Here is a 20,459-nt window from a genome sequence, read left to right on the forward strand (position 1 = left end):
GCCGAAAGATCACAAAGAAGAGAACGAAAAAAAAAAAACAAATATGGCGGGCGCAAGCCCTCTGACAAGCAGTGTTAGAAAATACTAAATTATCGTTTGGTATCGTTGCCAGAAGGTTGCGGAACCAGTAGCTCTCTTTTTATATGTAAAAAATTACAAGAATCTTTTCCAAATAATTTCACTTATCTATAAGGTAGAGCAATTGTTATGATGGTATCTAAGAAAAAATTAATATTCATAACATAATAGAATGGAATGAATTATCAAAAGAATTATCAAACATTAAAGCAGAATTTGACAAATAGACTGATACAGAAAACCACTGTTAGAAAGCATGTTGAAATTTTAGTTAAATTCTTTAATGAAGCACGAATACTAATATATGAACACAGAGATTAATTTAATCAAGAGCATTGGTCTTAAGTATCAACTTATTTGATTAGACTAAGATCCAATTTGGCAACTATTAGAGAAAAGTTCAAGCTCGATATATGAATACCTAAAATTCTTAATACTTCACTAATAATTGAAACTGGTGAAGAAACAGAACCAAAAGAAGTTATTAATATTAACCAAAACGATTTGGAAGAGCAAGAAATAAATAATCTCACTATCCCAGGTATTTTAATGTCTGATTTGGAAAACTTTACAGATTCAGACACTAGCTCGAGCACAGTTGAAGAAAAATGTATTACAATGTCACAGTCAAATACTGATTTTATCAACACTGCATCAAAGCTTATACCAGTGTTTCATGGTAAAGCAGAAAACTTAACAACTTTTTTCGATGCATTGGAAATTATAGAATCAATTAAAGGCGAACACGAACAATTAGCTATTTCGATAATAAAAACAAAGCTAAAAGGTGGCGTCAGAAACCTAGTTGGAAATTAAGTCATCAGAAGTCATTTCCGGACTAAAAAGTAATGTCAAAGGCGAAACTGATGAATCTACAGCAACGAAATACACGTCAGAGGTTGAGCAGATGACGAAAGCTCTAGAAAGTGCGTTCATAACGGACGGCCTAACGCTTGAGTTAGTTAGAAGTTATTCTACACAGTACAGTTAAGTCAATGACAAAAAATTACGCCATTGATAAGGTAAAACTTATCATTCATGCTGGCATCTTCAACCACATGAGTGATACCATATCCAAGGTTGTAAAAATAGGTTCACGGAAACAACTGGAAGCCACGGACGTAGAAATTTCAGAGGTAACTTTTATGGTCGTAATAATAATTACAACAACTACAACAGTTCCAATTATAATAATAATGAAAGAGGTCTATACAGAGGAAACAATCGAGGACGTGGTAACTCAACTTGAGGCCACAATAGCAATAACCATGTGATGGTAGCCCAAAATACATCGGAAAACTCTCAAGACCCTTTAGGTACCCAACAGTAGAAAATGCAATGGTTCATGCAATTAATCTCAGCCGGAATATATTTGTTACTTTTACTAACGTATCTACAGGAAAAGAACTGGTGATTTTAGTAGACACGGGTGCAGACATTTCAATAATCAAAGAAAATTCTGATATCTAACATGACATAAACGTAAAATATATAATAGGTATAAAAAGAATAAGTCAGGAGTTTAGCTTGTCATATGAATCACTTGAAAACTTCGCAGAATAATCGCGGCACATAACAGGATTATGCAAAAAGAATGTACCATTTAAATTGACGGTTGAATGACAAGACGCATTCAAATATTTAAAAAACAAACTAATGGAACTGACATTGTTACAGTACCCCGATTTTAATAAAGAATTCTGTATAATTACGGATGCAAGCAAACAAGCATGTGGAGCGGTTTTAACTCAAAACCATGATGGACTCCAACTTCCCATTACTTATGCACATAGATCATTCACTAAAGGAGAAAATAATAAGAGTACTACTGAGCAGGAACTAGCTCCAATACACTGGCCAATATTACATTTTATACCATATATATATGGAAAACATGGAAATGAAAACAGACCATAGATCTTTAATATACCTCTTCTCAATGATCAATCCCAGTTCTAAACTGACACATATGAGGCTCAATTTAGAAGCATATGATTTCTCAGTTGAATACTTAAAGGGAAAAGACATCTATGTAGCTGATGCGATTTCAAGAATAACCATCAAAGACCTATAAAATATAACTGGCAATATCAATTAAGTCACTACAAGATATCAGAATAGACAGAAAATCTACGAAGTAGAAGTTTGAATATTCTTCCATAGATAATTTAATTATTAATAATTAATAAATTCATACTGGCAAAAACTTTAGCAAAAATCAAAAGACATTATTTTTGGAAGAATATGACTCGTGACATTACTGAGTACATACGAATATGTCAAAAAAAGCCAGAAAGCTAAAATAACTAAACATAGTAAGACCCCACTTACAATAACAGACACACCCATAAATGTTTTCGACAGAGAGATAGTACATGATTTGTCCACTACCAAAATCAGAAAATGGCAACGAGTATGCAGTCGCTTTAATATGTGACTTAACTAAATATTTAGTTGCCATACCTGTTCTTAATAAGAATGCTAATACTGTTGCTAAAGCAATATTTGAATCTTTTATTCTGAAGTACGGTCCAATGATAACGTTCATAACGGACATGGGAACGGAATACAAGAATTTAATTATAGACAATTTGTGCAAATATTTAAATATTAAAAATATTACATCAATAGCACACTGCCACTAGACAGTTGGAACAATAGAAGGAAGTCGTAGAACTTTAAATGAATACATACGGTCTTATATATGGTCTTTTGTTTTAACACCAACCCCTCTATAGCACATAATTATTGTCCATATAAGCTAGTATTTGGTAAAACAAGTAATTTACCAAAACAATTTAATAGAATAGAAACAATATGTAATATAATTATGCTAAAGAAAGTAAATATAGATTAGAAGTAGCATATAAAAGATCTAGGCTAATGATAGAAGGGCATAAGAATATAAACAAGGTACTATACGATCTGAAAGTAATCAATACAGATATGTCAGTAAGAGATACAGTATTATTAAGAAACGAAACAGGTCATAAGTTAGATTATAATTATACTGGTTCGTATAAAGTAACGGAAATAGGAGATAGAACTAATGCCTCAATAGTTAATGACAAAAATAAAAAACCATATAGTTCATAAGGATAAACTAAAACTTTTTATTTCATAATCTCACTTAGTATGGCCATTCATAGATAATAACATATTTTTTTGATATATAAATATCTTTGATCATTTCATTTTCTGTATCGTTATTAAGTACAATCTCAAATACAACAAAAAAAAAAAAAACAAATTTTAATTTTATAGATAATAAGAATAAAAATAACTTAATGAAATTATGTTATTTTCCAAAAGGAGGGAGATGTAATGTATGCCAATATGCGTTCTTATCACATATCATAAATATTGAGCGGCAACACTTTGTTAGCCCAAGTCACAACACTTTGTTGTTATGCCAATAATATACATAGGGCATTGCCTTTGCCACTCAGCGACAGCGTGCCAAGTGCCCACAACCTGCACTATCAGCATACCGCGCTTAGAGCTGAGTCAACATCGTTTCCATACTGACCGCTGTGTGTATGTAAACACTGTTAATGAGTAATCACAAGTCTATATGTTAACACTTTTAATGAGTAATCATAAGTCTATACAGATCTTGGGTGATTATTGGATCACCCTAGTATTTAGTTGCAAAATCAGCATAAACATCTTTAGAGGCCGTGCCTGGTTCTTATTGGTGCACTGTATGGTGAGTTATGATGGTTTTGCTAGTGTCAGCACTTTGCTACACGAGCGGTCGGCTTGCCGGCTGCGCATAGCTTGCGTAAAATCATATAAGTTTTCAGTTTTTACTTTGACATTAAATAAAGAGCATTGGCTCCAATATAAAAACTCCGGGATTGGTCGTCAGCATTTATTTTATTAATTCAAATTGGTTTTCGAGCCTTAAGGGCCGTTAGTAACGGAGTTAGTTAATCCCGTCATAATCTTCATAAGAAGAGAAAGCAGAGTTAGTGGCAACCGCCCGGCTCATACAACAGCAGCCAGCCACGGTGGCAACTACGTCATCACCCCTTCTCCCAGACCAGCCACGGTGGCAACTGGATAGAGTCTCCCCACCCTCACGGACAGCGGCGAGGAACAGCGTGTGGCTCAACAATTAATTTAGAATTGGCACCCAACTTTATAAGAATTGACGACACGAAAAATATGTAAGTGGGCTGATCAAAGTTAATACAGTCAAACTTCAAATACACATACAGGGAAAAAATAAATAAGAATCCCTACAAATTATTTACACAAATTAAAAAATTTACAGCAATTGTAAAGGTGACTTACAAATAAAGTGAATTAATATCGGCCGTCCCTAAATAGAATTTTCTTTCGGACGCCAAGCACCCGGTTATTAATATAAAATTATAACATACAAAATTAATTATGTCGAATTAAAACTTTCGGCCTCCCAATAACTTGTGTTTAGTGTCAACTTATTAGTGGCCTTATGAGTTTTCCAGGCCTATATAGGGCAACTAAACGCGAACTTGACAGTGACAGTGAAGAAGAATTAATCCGAGATACCCGTAGATATCAACCAGCACGGGCACAACAAATAAATAACGCAGAAACCATGAACGCGTCACAAGTAGATGCGTTAATTCAGGCCGCATTAGCTAGCCAAGAACAGAGGCTCAGAGCCGAATTCGCGGGTCAGATCAATGCCGTTAATCAACAGCTTCAGAGCTTGCGTATAGAAGCTCCAGAGGTAGAATCTTACCAGAAGGTAAAGGTAATACCGGGAGCACCACAGTGCGATATACCATTACATATAGTGAAGTCAATTCCAGATTTTACTGGCGTACAAGATGAGTACGTGGCATGGAGGCAATCCGCCACCGATTCCTATGAATTCTTATGAATTCATAGTTCGCAGTTCCGCGCATTACCAAGCCGTCACTATTATTAGAAACAAAATTAAGGAACCAGCGCACGCGCTGCTAGTTTCTCATAATACAGTGCTTAATTTTAAAGCCACACTAGCTAGATTAGACTGCTCCTACGCAGATAAAACATCTTTGCGCCTATTACGGCAGGAACTTGAGTCGGTCGGTCAGGGTGACCAAACACTTATGCAGTCCTACGATGAAGTCGAATAAAAATTGACCCTCGATACAAACAAAATTGTCATGACACGTGACGACGAAAGGGATTAATTACTCAATACAGAAGTTAGGGCTGACGCCTTACACGTATTCATTTCCGGTTTAAATAAATCACTAAGGTCTGTTGTATTTCCAGCACAGCCAGCACCGAGCGCCCGAGAAACAAGGGAAAAATTCTGGTGCCGACCGCGGACCAGAAAAAAATTCTAATTTTTTCAAAAAGCCAAACAAGTATCAGAAAAACGATCCATGGCGACAAAATCAATTCCCGGAACCTATGGATATTGATCCATCATCTTCTAAATTCCGACATCCTACGGGTTTTAACTGGGAAACAACACTCAATACCAAAATTTGCAGGGCCCAAAGAGACAAAACTCTTCGGAGAGAATGACTGGCCAAAGGCACCAGCGGGTTAACCACGTTAAGCAAACTGCAAACGCGGAAGAAACCCAATATTATGAAAACGCGGCCATAGCCGCACTAAATACAAGACTTTTGATGCCATAATAGGTTTCGACTTACTAACGCAGGCCGGAGCGGCATTAGATTTACATAACAGCGTAATCAGGTATGGAAACATATCTGAGCAGCTCAAATACCACGAGTGCGATAACGTGAACTTCACGAATATCGATGACGTTATAGTTCCAAATGCAGTGAAAGCTGCAATTAAAAAAATGATCCTTAAGAGGAAAAAAGTGTTTTCGCACTCAAACGAGGCTCTACCATTTAACACCTCGATTATTGCCACAATACGTACGGAGACTAACGAACCCGTATATTTCAACGGCGTGTGGCTCAACAATTAATTTATAATTTGTATGCATAACTCTCTCTCTGCCAGTTTTACATATTGTTACTTTACTTATATATAAAATATATAAAACGGCCGCTCTGCCGCTGCGACAACAGCTAGCAAGCCTTAGTCTAAGATAACCAAGATTTATTCGATAAAAAACCCAAAAAGAAAACACTACTGCTCGTCTAGTTAATTTAAAATGCGATTGAACTAATGCTTACAATACTGACGTGTCCAACTCGCCATGTCTGTCCGTCTGTCAATTTTTTTAGTTTTATTTTAGCTGTTTGTGCCTAACCAGAGTAGGCAATTGTAGGTCTCGCCGCGATACAAGGGGGTTAGTGAGCGCCTTGTCACTGGCACGGGGACGCTTGATGGCAGGACGATCGCGTCACGACAATGGACGGAGAGGTGATACGGGTACTGCGCTGAAGGTGGAGCTAAAAAGGGTTAGCTGATAGTTGAGGTGTATTTTGTTATATACCCTTTTATCAATTTGGGCAAAAAATACGAGTTCGCGAGGAAGATACTTACACAAAAGAAATAGAGACGGGACACAAATGAAAATAAAATTCACAACTAAGAATTAAGCAAATGAGTTAAAATATTAGTTTTTAATAACGGGATAGATGTTGAAATGCAAATTAAATGATAAACTTAATTACAGTTATTACATAGATCGCGAAAGGGCTCGTGCAGACAAAAATTTGATGTACATCGTGGCAAATTTAGAGGATAAAAATTTCGTGTTAGTCTTACAGGAACATTTAATTTGAATAAGATTTTGTATAAAAATAAAAAAAAATAAAATAAATTAAGCAATTGTAATCTACTCTGTTAGGAAGGTAGCCTTACGCTTTGAACCCAGTTCAAACTACGCAGGGCAAATAAGAGACATTTTTTTGTACCGACTCAATACGGTCGATGTGCACTTGATATTGTGGACACCAAACCGACAAACAATATTCCAAAATAGGACGGACAAGGGAGGTAAATAATAATTTGATCGTCTAAGGGTCATCAAATTCTTTTGACCAACGCTTTATAAACTCAAAAACACTCATGGCTTTGTTAACAGTGGACATAATATGGCAGTCAAATTTAAGTTTTAGGGTCAAGAAGAACACCTAAATCGTTAACTGAATATATACGGTCAAGTGGCGTATTTTTAAGAAAGTAACTGATAAACGTAGGAGTACAGTTCAAATTTAAAAGGTTGTACTCACACCATCCATGAAAAAAATCAATATCTGACTGTAAGTTAAATCCCGACGCCATATCATTATAAGATAAGCAAAGCTTAACATCATCAGTATACATTAGTACACGAGAATGTGTTATGATTGTGGGAAGATCGTTATAAAGAAAGTAAACAGGAAAGGGCCCCAATGACTACCCTGAGGCACTCTAGTAACATGAAATCCAAGTTAATGGATTACCAGGAAACCCAAGCTTGTCTAATTTAAATAAAAGAAGACAGTGGTTAACGGAGTCAAAGGCCTTACTAAAATCTGTATATACAATGTTTTTTCTTAAACCCATTTATTACAATTCAAGAAGGTTGGTGGTGGTCGATCTTTGCTTAACAAAAGCATGCTGACACGGTGACATAAGCGAGGAACATAGTTGATGTAAATGAGAAATGATAATATGTTCAAATGCTTTAGGTTTAGTTTAAGAATCGGTTTACAAATGGTTGACGCACAAAACATAAGCACACATCCAGGAAGTCCATCTGGACCGGGAGAACAAGTTGGCGTCGTTGTTGCTAAATCTCTTAAGAGAGAGCTTTCGGTGATAACAGAAAATACAATTGGCCCTATTTAAGGGATTGGGGTAGTTAGAGTTTGACCAAGCTGTGAAACTATAAGTATGTTGGAAAAACTCGGCAAATAAATCAGCAATTTCAGAATCCGTCGATGCCTCCATTGAGTTTAGACGAACCGATGAAGGCAATGCCGATGACTTACGCTTGGCATTAACAAAGTTGTAAAACTGTTTCGGGTCGATTGAAAATTCAAATTTACATCGATTTAGATGCATAGAATAGCAATGACTGTTAAAATCTGTTAAAGCCACCTTATATCTGCTGGTCTACCCGATTTTTTATACTTTTTATAAGTGTTAGATCTAAGGTTTTTAAGCCTTTGAAGGGCATTGGTAAACCAAGGAGGCCTGCTAGGTTTGAAAGAACCCCATCAGGTACGCATTCATTAAAAAACGTATTTAAGACTGTATAGAATAGTTCAGTGGCACTTTCAATGTCTGCACAATTGTACAAGTCTGTCCAATTATAGTAAGAAATTGTTCAGTTTATTGGAAACACAAGATCTAATTGTCTTCTTAAGGAATTTTTTATAAAGCTTACTTGCTGGAACGATAATTCTAAAAGGCCATCCACAAAGTCATGGGCGGATAACGGCATAGCGACAAATGAGTCAGTAGGAGGAGACCAAGAAATATCAGGTATCACTTAATTATCAGGTATCACTTAAAACAATCAAAAAGTCTCTGTTAGAAAGAAGGGACAAAAAAGATTTAATTGCAGACAGATGGTGCTCATAAATTACTAGGTCAGAGCCAGGTGAAATATAAGAACATGTAACAAAAACAGATAAAGATTGCAAAGAAACTTTCACACTTAGAAATTCAATTTCATTCGGGATATGAATGGGAATACGTTCAGATGTTAGGCTAGAGGTAACGGCAATCAGCACACCGCCCCCCAACGTGAGTGGCGATCGGTCCTATAAGTATTAAAGTTTTAAGACAGAACTTCAGAGTCGGATATCTCTGGTTTCAGCCAAGTTTCCATTAAAGCTAAAATATCTTCAGTAAATGCAGAGGAGTCAGCATAAAGCTTGGGTAGCTTCATATTTAGTCCCCTAACATTTTGATACACCACAATTAAACTTTTTGGTTTTTTGGCACAGTGGAGGGCCTGTTATTTGTTCTCGGTTTATTTGGAACAAATTCCTTAATTACTAAATCATAATTAAGCCAAAAGCTTTCAGAAAGTAAAACATTAAAAACATAATGCGAAGCAAATATTTTAAAAGACGATATCCTACGAGCGTATGAAAATCGAAATTGTTTAACTGCAATATCTTCGGATGGGAATTTTTTACGTATAAATTGCAAAACATCCTCAGATGTGGTATCTGGGGTGAATCTAGAAACAAATAATTGCTTCCTTTGTGGAACGACTGAAAATTTCTTACACCCCCAGCAGCAGTCTGAACCTCACTAGGCTGAGATCCAGGAACGGTGCCTACTGTACCAATCGCCACCAATTTCCTTGACTTATCCAGTACAGAAACTTTTAGTCCGGAAACATGGACTTCATACGCACAGTTGGTTCGCTTACCCCTGTGTCGACAGGAACTGCTTCTACCAAGTTCGGATTTGGGTTGGATTCCATGGTGGTATTAACGGCGATTAAGCTGGCTTTTTTGCGTTTAGGCGACTCGGTTAATAATTTTTATTATTAAACTGGGCACAGACGGTATTGAACCGATTATTGAGTTGCCTAAAAGCACCCGAGATATTCAACAGGCTGTCTCGAGTCTGCTTCATAAAGCCGCTCATCTCAACCACCATTTCCTTACAGGACCCACATGACCACATAAGACCAGAGTTAAGATCAATAAAACCTTTAACTCTGCCGGTGAGTCTTGCACATTTCACGTGCATCATCGAATCGCAGAGCCATCAAAAAATAAATTCGTCTTTCGTTAAAGCCGCAAGTGTGCAATTTTTCTTGGAACAGGCAAGGGCCATTATAAGACAAACAAATGAAAAATAAAATGAAATAAAATATCAAAAATACCTCAAAGTACCTTATTAAAAAATCGCAAAAGGCACAAAACACAAACAAAAATAAGAGCGCGAGATCGCGAAAATTTATTAAAACGTAAGAGAGCACGAGAGAGAGAGAAAAAATATTCTATCGACTGAGCGTGGCTTGTGCGACACTAACAACTTTCAGCACGAACAAATACAAAGTAAATCAAGCAAGAGAGAGAGAGAGAGTTTCAGAAATAGCACCGAAAAAGTCTACCAGAAATTCAGAGGGTGCATAGAGATCAGGTTACAGTCATAAAATAGAGCGAGGGAGATTGAGAGGGAGTAAAAGAGTTTTAGCAAGTTTAGAAGCGTAAGTTACACAAACAAAGCTTAGAGATTAAACAAATCTAAAAGAAGTGTTAAAATAACTATTAAAACGTACCCGTTTACTGGGAGATCTATTTAAAATTACTAGCGCAATTGTTAAGCTAATCTTTGTAAATAAATGTGTAAATAAATACACACAGAACACCCGCACAGAATCACTGAAAAAGACAAAAACTCGGAGCACAAAAGTAAACACAGCTGTTCACAACCGACGCTAAATCGAACTATTACGAGGCCTATTCCCAGAGGTAGGAAGTTGAACGGCGGAGCGTTCAGTGCGTTGATAACTGATTTATTCTTAAGTTTGAACTTCCTTATATACTATTTAAAACACGGAAGTTTGCTGACATGAGGTGTAATATAGAGTAGGTCAGTGGTTTTCGATGAGGGTAGCGTTGGCGTAGTCGACTCGGCTGACACAACAACAATGTGCTGACCGCTTTGGTGGTTCAGTGCACCGTCGAGTTAGTGAGACATTGAATATAATATGTTGATCAGCAATTCTCAAATACAGTGGGAGATACTGAGCGCCTAGTACTGTTCCCAATTGGGCTACTGCTTGATTTGTTGGGTGCTGGTCATGTTGAGCACTCTTGGGTAAGAACATTCTCCTCGCCATGGGGAGGTACCCTCAATAAAGGAGTGACATCTGTCAGCCCTTGACAGAATTGCATATTGATTGACCTGTCAGCTGCAGGGAACCGTGGTAGTTTATTCCCATTCAGACAAGGCAGTTTTGTTTTTCATTAATTGGTCAGACTCAGTTATATTATGAACCATCAATGCTAAGGTAGTTAAATAAATGCAGAAAAGCATCGTGGGGGATCTGATCTTCACCTTTTTCAGATTGGTTATTTCACCAGAAATTTATCATTCGCTAGCTAACAAGAAGGTTTATGCCTTGTCGGAGTGTTGTGCACCTATCGTTTTCAGCATGCAAGCGCGGGCCTCAATAAACGACAGTACACTCCCTAACGTTAAAATTTCTTTTGGCGCATACGTTGAATTTCCAATGAAAGCTAGAGTCTAGTTTTCTTTTAATAATAAAACACAGAATTGGATCCCAGGAATTTGTGCACATATCGAGGTTTTTAAGGGTGCTTAAAGTCTTCCGCACTGTGTAATGTAGTGCTCGAAGCAGTTGCGCACTCCCCTTAATAGACACATAAATGACGATTCCTCATATTGCTGCAAAGACTAAAAATTTCACGTTTCGGTACCTGGCTTTCAGTCGATACCAGGTGTATCCACCAGACGTATCTGCCTTGCGAAAAGGCCGGATGTGTTAAAAATTTTCTTGCTGGCTGATGCAAGAATAAGAGATGATTCTAGTTCCTTGTACCGTCTCTATAGCTGATGAATAACCGCGTCGATCGATAAGTCACTCTTGATTTGCTTGACTAACGGGTTCTTTGGGTTGTTCTGGATCCGCCGAGGTACCTTTTGAGGTCAGCTTGCTGACGCCGTATTTTCCTTAAACACTTGCTGATATTTCTCTACCAGCTCCTTAAAAGCTGTGAGTCCTGAGGCGTACTTATCTCCAGTGAGTAATGCTTCTTGCTGGACTTCTTCATGTAGATCACAGAACTGCTGCCAGAGATCGCTCAACTGGTTAAGCTTTCTAAAATAATAACCACTACGATGGCGTCGTTCGGCAGAATCCTGTTAAATGACTTATTTTCTCAAAGAATGAAGTTGACATAGTGCGTGAAGTTAACACTTTTGTTTGTGAAACGAAGAAGATGAAACTGTGAATCGTGTAAAGTTGGACGTGTAGCTGGAGAAGGCTGCGTATCCTTTGAAGCTAGATGAGCTACGGTATACTGTGAGGCTGAACTAAGCTGCGCATCCTGTGAAGCTGGAGTAAGCAGCGTATCCTGTGCAGCTGCATCAAACTGTGGTTCTCAGGGCGGGTGGACTCAACGGTCAACGGCGTCACGACGATGGACATAGAGGCGATGAGGGCACTGCGCAGAGGTTGGAGCTAACGGGGGGTTAAGGTGTATTACGAGGCTTATTCCCAAAGGTAGGAGGTAGAACCGCGCGGTTATGAGTGCGTTAATAGCTGATTTATTCTTAAATTTTACCCTAAACTTTAAAAAATTGGCTTAAAAATTTTTTTTCTAAATAAAAGAAAGTTATTTCTAAAAATAAGGAAATTTTTCTAAAATCAGGAAAAATTTCCTTAAGTAAAGCAAGATTTTCTGAAGTGTAGTATATGGTTTCCATGAACTAAAATCACCGTTAAATTAGAAAGAATGACCTTAAATTAAGTATTTATTTTCTGAAAAATAGAAAGGCTGACCCAAATATAAGATAGTTTTGAAGTTTCTTTTCTCAAAAAGAATACCCTAACCCTAAAATGATTCTTACCCAAAGACAGCGAAAATTTGCTAAAAAAATAAACAATTTTGCTGGAAAATATAAACGTTTTCTAAAAAACATGAATACTTTTAAATAAATTGTAAGAACACGTGATAATTTTTAATATTAACATTATATTTTATTACGTATTACAGATTTGAATTGACAAGAAATAAGCTGAATTTAAAAAGATAAATAAACATCATATCATTATACTAGATTCGTAAGTAGAGCTGGTAGAAGGAAGCGTTTCCAACCCCAAAAAATGTGAATTCTTGATCAGGATCACTAGCCGAGTCGATCTAGGCATGTCTATCTGACTGTCCCTATGAACGCTGAGATCTCGGAAACTATAAGAGTTAGAACAGTCAAACTTGGCATGCAGATTCCTGGGCTTCCTTTCGGCGTGGTGCCATGCCCACTATAACTCCCACAATCCCCTAAAACCTTTAGCGCGTACAGTTTTTATGATAGAAACAAAATGAACTGAAACGTGTTTGTCTCATCAATACCTTTCGCCTGACGTATAAAAACTGTTCCACGCCCACCTTTTTTGTTTATTCGGTATGCAGCTGTCGTCGTTCGTAGAGAAGTTGGCGAAGCGTAAAGAGTGCTGAAAAAAAGCAGTCGTGCAACAAGGAGAGGCAGATCTTAGGAAATTAATCTCTTTCTGTGTTTTATAATCTGCCTGCCCGCGGTTCTCAGAGAGGCCGGTCTTTTTTTTTGCGTCTCTCCGTTATGTTCAGAAAGAAACTAAAAAAAAGTTTAGCGTTATGGGCGTGGCACCCTGCTGAAGCTTGATAAACATGCGCTGCGCAAGACGCTCAATAATCGACATTCCAAATCTTAACCTCTCTCAATATTTGCCAAATCTATATATCCTTTTAATCTACGAGTCGAACAGTCAAAATTGGATTGAGAAAAGCATTGCCCAAAATTAAGCTCAACGAACGACTATGTAAAATAAAAACTAAAATAAAACTAAAAATCCCTACTGTCCATGCTCACAGCTCAACACCCCAACGCGGCCCACCTAGCGTTGATTTGTTTATTTGCTTAGAGCTTTTTAAAGGACTTTAACAGTTTTGGCATGAAGATGGATATTGAAACTCAAGGCAAAATTTCACTTACACTTTTTCAAAAACTTGTGGCTTAAGCGGATCGAAGTGTTTGAATATGGACGATTGTGGGGACTGGAGGGGGCGTGGCACCCTGCTGAAATAAAGATGCACTTTCCCAGAGGTATGCCAAGTCCCAACATTCTTGCTGATACAGTTTCCGAGATCTCCGAAATTATATGGACGGACACTCATTCAAATTGACATTCGGACTGTACTCTATAGAGTCGGAAACGCTTCCTTCTACCTTTTATATGAATTTCTACAAATCTGGTATACCCTTTTACTCTACGAGTAGCGGATATAAAAGTTAAAATTAATTAATTCATTTAGAATTAATTAAAACTGAATTAAAATTAATGATGCAACTGATAGTGAGAAGCTAACGAGGTCGATTCGAACAAAAAATTTAATGAAAATTGTGAAAACAAATGTAATGTAATTCGATATGGTACGAATAACAAGCATTAACAAATTAAGTATGGGGTATTTAAATGAGATTTTTATTACATTGCTCATATGATTCAGCTAGAACCAGCTTCAATTGTCTGCAAGCTGAGGCAGTAGTCGTGATTTCATGGTACCGACGTTTCATACCGGACTCCGCACTCATCGTCAAGCCACTCAAATACCTTTTCGGCAAGGAAGTAAAATGGGAATATAAGCAGGACCACCAACACGCGTTTAAGGATTTTAAGGCAAGCCTTGTGACTGATCCAGTATTGGCGTGTCCGGATTCCGAAAGAACATTCATTCTGAAAACGGATTCTGATTCACAATACGGAAAACGGCGAAAATATCTATTCGACAACGGAGAAATATAAAAAATACACTTCAAGGTTGAAAATGATCATATGGGATTAGAGTGGCTCAACAGCAATAAAAGCCCGTCACGTATATGGGCCCCAGAGCTGATGCGAGAGAATTCAAAGGTGAAGCCATCAAAATTCCCTGACTTCGTGTTTGAGGGAAGATTTCTATACAGGCAGATGTGCCACAAACGTGGCAACGAAGATGTGACGGTACTAAGAAATAAGCGGCAAAAATGCTGACACAAGTCCTAGGTGATCCATGGGCGATAGTGTGCGCAGACTTTATCGGACCAAGATCGAAGCATGGGAACTAGGTGCTTTTGGAATATGGACACATTTGGAGAACACATAGTCACAAAATTAGAGGAACTGGGACGAAAGGTCACCAGAGCTTATATTAGCATTTAACTCTAGCGTATTCGAGTCTACTGTTACTCGCCTTCGATCCTAAGTCAGGAAGCCGCAGCTGCCGAGCGCGTTGTATGACCGCTAAACGGTTGGGAATGGAAGGCAGACAGAATCGCCGTTAAATTTGTCTTTCTGGCTAAATATAATTTACATTGTTTTTTAGAAAAAACTCAGGTTTTTCTATTTGGTAGGACGTTAAATAGCAAAGTATTATTACAAGTTGTGCTTAGAACTATGGTGGTTATCTCACTATTTTAAAGCATTTGTTGATAGTCGGAAAAAACCCCGTTTATCCTTTTACCAAATATTAAGCAATTTGACAAGGTTTAGAGTACAATACTTTGTTTGTTATTTTAGTACCCTTTACTACAAGTGTAAAAACACTAATAAAAAGTATAATCAGGATCAATAGCCACGTTTGTCTGTCTGTCCTTCCGCAAGAATAATGAGATGGCGGAAACTGTAAGATCAGGAATATTCAGACTTGCCAGGTGGCAGCCACGGCACTGAATTTAATAATATTGATTTCAATAATGTATTTATTATTGCTGGTATCTACAACTGAATCCGAAACTAGAGATTACACAAAACACGATTTCCACCTTTACAATAATACCAAAGATGTTCTTATTCTTTAATCATACGTAGATTTTTTTCACGTAGCTTATGTAAGTTTTTATAGAAATACGATGTCAAGAATTTTTTTGCGAAATGTCCCACGATTTATCTTACAAAATATACCTAGTAGATAAAAAAAAGGCTTAGATAGGGAAAACGCCAGATCATAATGATGAAAACGATTAATTCGTATTAAACTTAAAGTATTATAAACAAATTTTTACATAAAATTGTTATGTAAAGAATTCAAAACAGTCTTTAAATATCAAGGAATTCTTCTCACAAAATATCGTCGGCGCTTAATTACCCACGTTCTAATAAATTTAATAGACACAGATTATATCACAATAATTGATGTATTTAATATTAAAATTCTAAACAATAATACTATACAAGAAATTTAAAAGCACGAAAAATAACCTGTAACTATAACAGACCTATTAGATAAATATGAATTCAAAATCGCTGTTTACCAAAATCTTATTATAATTAACATAAAATACCCCATTATTACCGATTGTTCCTACGTTTACAATTCAAGATCCATTTCATATAATGACGTTAAATTATTAACTGACAATAACGTCGCAAAAAGAAAAAACCTTAAAGGTTCTTGTTTCTTTTAAAACAAAATCCTTAAAAAAAAAAATGAAGATGTAATCCAAGATTGAGCCATTTTTGTAAGCGGAACAAATACAGTTATTGACACTCATTTAAATGGGTTGTATTTAATAACTTTTAATGGCACCTCTAGAATTAATAATATATTCTACACCAATGTAAACAATAAGATATTGGAATACATCACAACTCAAAAAAACTCAGATTTTTTAGTATCCGAATATGTTACTATATATCAAATGACTCCAATCTCTTATTCGATAATACTAACATATAAAATCGTTTTATTCATATCAAACAAACTCAAATACCAGTTTCGTTAATATTAATCATTTTCACATTTATATATATATTATTATGGTTATAATCAATTACAAAAAAAATTTTAATATTCAAGTCATGGCAAATTCACATAAAAATTGAACCATAAACAATATTTTCAATAATAAAATTCACGACAATGAAAGTATCGTAGAAGAAAATATCATATTCGAATTAACCAATCAATTTCAATCTATATACCCATCAGTTCCAAACAAAAAATTATTAATTTTCCAAATGTCCAAGATCAATAAAACGAACGTTACTACCAGATCTTTTGAAGATATATGATCCCTTTGGTGCTGTACCGCCACCTACCTTTTATTATTTTAATAAAGTTGGTTAAGATCACTAAGCAGGGAGGAATGCTTTTAGTGCCAGGCAGTAGGCCATATAAGCAAGCGACTTGTCCACCTCGTCTATTATCGAATCCTTCTATATGCGACCAGAATTTTTTCAAGCAATAAAACTGCATGGATTCACGGCATAGATTCAAAGCAAGCAGTTGAATACCTTCAAATTACAACAGGAACGGAAACATTTGTCATCGTAATCTTAGCCGAGATAAGGGCAGCTTCCGTTAAAGCTTTTTCGATAACGCGCTTGGAACTAACCGCAGCTTCCATACCAACAAAATTGCTAACTTGCTGTCGTAAGTAACAAGACAAAACGACCAATCTGGAAGTTGAAACACTGGTTGTGTTCCCACCCCCCAATGGTCGCATCCATGAAGTCCACCCAGGTCAGGAGTGAAAACTGCACAAAGAAACTAGAAACGCCCAATCACAAATATCATAATTAAACCAGTACTAAATGGAAATGGAAATATATTCTGTAATTAGTTTTTAGTTTACAAAAAATCGAAAATCTGTCTATACTATGCTGCCACGGAGATGACTGGCATGGGTATGGAAACTTTAACGTCCCGAAGTTAGCTTTCTTTCTTGTAGCTCTTCGAAAAAAAAAAAACTGAATAAAAAACAGGGAAGAGGCTTAAGTCGAGTCCCTTGAAAATATAATGGAAGCAAAAGGAAACTGTCTACACATCAAAGCTTAACACTTTAGTTCTGGTATAGTTTATTCCTTACTTGGAAGATTGGTTTATACATATGTGATTTCTGTAAGGGCATCGCGGCGCAGCGTACTTGCTGCATGCATATTCGAACAAATTGACGCGTGCACTGGCTTCATGGGAGTAGCTGATAATTCAAGTCTGCAATTAACTTACTTGTACTTAGAAGACTCAGTGATCATTTGATCGTTATCGCGAGACCAATAGTTTAGTGAGGTTGGGTTCGCCTCGATGAAGCACTCGAGGGTGATGTTAAAGCCCATTGGTATGCCTACAAGCTGATGCGGGATCCAGACCATTGGTGTAACTAGTAGAATGTACACATTAAAGTAATAGAATTAAACATATGTAGCTCAACATGATTATTTATCTACTTACAGTCTACGCTAACTTTGACACGCTTAGACACGCTTGGGGGTACTCCGTTTGAGGCGATGCATAAGTAGGCACCCATATGCAGGCGAGAAATCCTTTCCAATTCTAAGGATTCCGTCTCCAGGTCATGTACTGGATAAATTTTAAAAAATGTGCCCATAAATGATGCACCTCTTGCGCTAAAATATTGATAGTCTCACCTTCGAGCGTCTTGTTAAGAGCTATTTTGTCACCGTCATCTCGTTTCCATTTAATGGTCGGTTCGGGACTGCCTTTCGCCTTGCAACGTAGCGTCACATTGTCGCCTTCGCGCACGATGATATCACTAGAAGTAAGGGCATCGTCTATATTGGGTGGAACTGGGGAGGAGTGGGTAAAAAGTTGGCATTAAGAAACTTTATTGGCAAATGATGTTGTAGAATGTGGAGTTAGTTATTTAAAATTAAAGCTTTCATGTCGAAAATATATTATTATATAATACCAGAAGGTCCTTATTAGAAATATTTTTTTTGGCTATGGGTTAAATTTAGGGCTCGAATATTATGGGGAATTTCCATCGAATACTATTTCTTACGCGGGATAACCTCTTACTCAGCATTCTCTTTTGCGAAGAGGTCTATAACTTGGCGTAGGTTGGCTTTGAAGGAATTGGGGCGGGTTACCCAAAAAAAAAAACATTTTTTTGCAATATACTCTTTAAATTTAAACAATAAAAAAAACTCCATCCACTTTGATTCTTAAATAATCACTTCCTTTATCTTAAATTTTCCCCGGTAAGCGCATTTAAAAATTTGTGTTTCTCTTAGTGTAGAACTTTTCTTTTCATTTTTGTAATCTTCCTTGGAAGGTGCTCTCTGGGGCAGCCGCCTTTGGCCTTCTGGACAAGGGGTACTCCTGAGCCGCGGACCGAGAAACCGCTGCGATCCTTGCTGAAGCGCGTCTGCGGCGTGACTCAAGCGCTGGGCGTGAGCAGGTTCAAAGAAGCTGTGGGATAAAGTCCTTTTATGGAAGGTGGTCGGTAAATGTTGAAAAATCCACCGTCGCAAAACCATTCCTAATTCAAATCCATATTCTGAGTAAAGTTCCTCGAATAACTCTGTGAGATCGATTGACAACATCCAAAAAGGCTTTTTGCCAGTGACAGATCCCCCTCAATTCCTGACCGGCGACATATCTGTCGTATCTCCGGTTCTCAAACTATTCTTGAGCACTCGGACGACTTTTCGCGGTGACCATTGCGATTTTTGTTTTCTATTTTGAATAAGCTCTTCTCGACGTCGTTTCGGTTTTGACGGACATAAATTTTCCAATTGCATTTCGACTACCGACTTGTGATTGCGCCAGTAAAACTCGAACGGATAAACTCATCCACCGACTCACCCGACCCCAAATATTTAATTTTTTGACAACAACATTAGCGAGAGTTTAGTTCATACTAATAACGCCTTTGACTACTAAAGTCTGTACAATCCGTATCTTTTTCTCGGACATTACCGGATGCTTTTCATTAGTACTACCCCTCTTCGAGTTTTATATTGCGATCAAGTTACTAAGCCCAAGCTTTCAGGTCCTGGCATACATACCTGCCTATTTTCTCTTGTTTTAAAATGGTCACCTGTATATCTTTTATGAAACTCGTGGTAAACTATGATTTACGGTCTTGATTTCCGAATTTCATAACACACAGCCTAACCTTCCTTCTTCCAGAGGGGCTCGTTCTGGTTATCGATCTAGACCCATTGAGCGATTTTTTTTACCTACTTATTTTATTTTTATTATTTAAAAATTATTTATCTCAATCCCGTCTGTCATTAATTTGAAAATAAAATAAGCAACTCCTTCTTTAATTTCCGCGGCAGTAGGACGTACTAAATTTTCTTAAAAGCGAAAATCTTTAGGATGTTTTCCTCTAACATATAGATTATGAAGGTGACCCTCTCATTCGAACTCAATGAACGGAAACGGTCACTGAGGTTTTCCTTAGGCTAGCCTCTCTGAAGCAACTAGATTCTATGTTTTCTAATCGGACTCTTTTGGTTGTTGATCTACTCTACAGGAAGGTGCTGTTATTTTCCAAACTAATAAGTTTAAAAGGAAACTTTAATTGGGGAAGCAATGCCTCAGTACGAGTGAGGGGCTAAACCAGAGTTTAAGGTCTTCCTAAATTTAAGCGAACTGAAGAGATTGAAACTAGAAAGACTTTACATTGACAGTTAACCGTGGCCACCACAAAAACATGTATTTCCTGTCTCTGTTATCCTACTTATCCTAGTATCAAAGGAAACTACATTTTAAAGACAAACAATATTTTTGTAGTAGAACATTTTAAATTTGATAATATATATTGAACAAGAAAGGAAAATAACTTCGGCAAGCCAAAGTTTGTATACCCTTGCAGTTATAAAAAAGAATCAATTGTTTTATTAAATTGAATTCGAAATTCTTATATATATAAAAATTTATATTTCCAATATTATAAGATAATATGTCAAAAAGCCGCAAAGCTATAATTTGTTTCACATTATTTCCCACCAATTATCCGATCGTTCCTATGACAGCTATTTGATATAGTCGTCC

General features: G+C 36.9%; 1 protein-coding gene across 1 annotated transcript in view; it reads right to left on the reverse strand.

The window, feature by feature from the left end:
• Nucleotides 1-20,459, reverse strand: part of LOC108021921 (lachesin) — a 570,948-nt gene that overhangs the window by 229,733 nt on the left and 320,756 nt on the right. The window contains exons 3-5 of the mRNA XM_050890018.1: nucleotides 18,083-18,241; nucleotides 17,886-18,014; nucleotides 17,664-17,814 (exon numbers count right to left, since the gene is read on the reverse strand). Of these exons, the coding sequence (XP_050745975.1) occupies nucleotides 17,664-17,814; nucleotides 17,886-18,014; nucleotides 18,083-18,241 (439 nt within the window). The remainder of the gene's footprint in view (nucleotides 1-17,663; nucleotides 17,815-17,885; nucleotides 18,015-18,082; nucleotides 18,242-20,459) is intronic.

This window comes from Drosophila biarmipes, unplaced genomic scaffold (assembly GCF_025231255.1).
Source record: "Drosophila biarmipes strain raj3 unplaced genomic scaffold, RU_DBia_V1.1 ptg000013l, whole genome shotgun sequence".
Lineage (NCBI taxonomy): Eukaryota > Metazoa > Arthropoda > Insecta > Diptera > Drosophilidae > Drosophila > Drosophila biarmipes.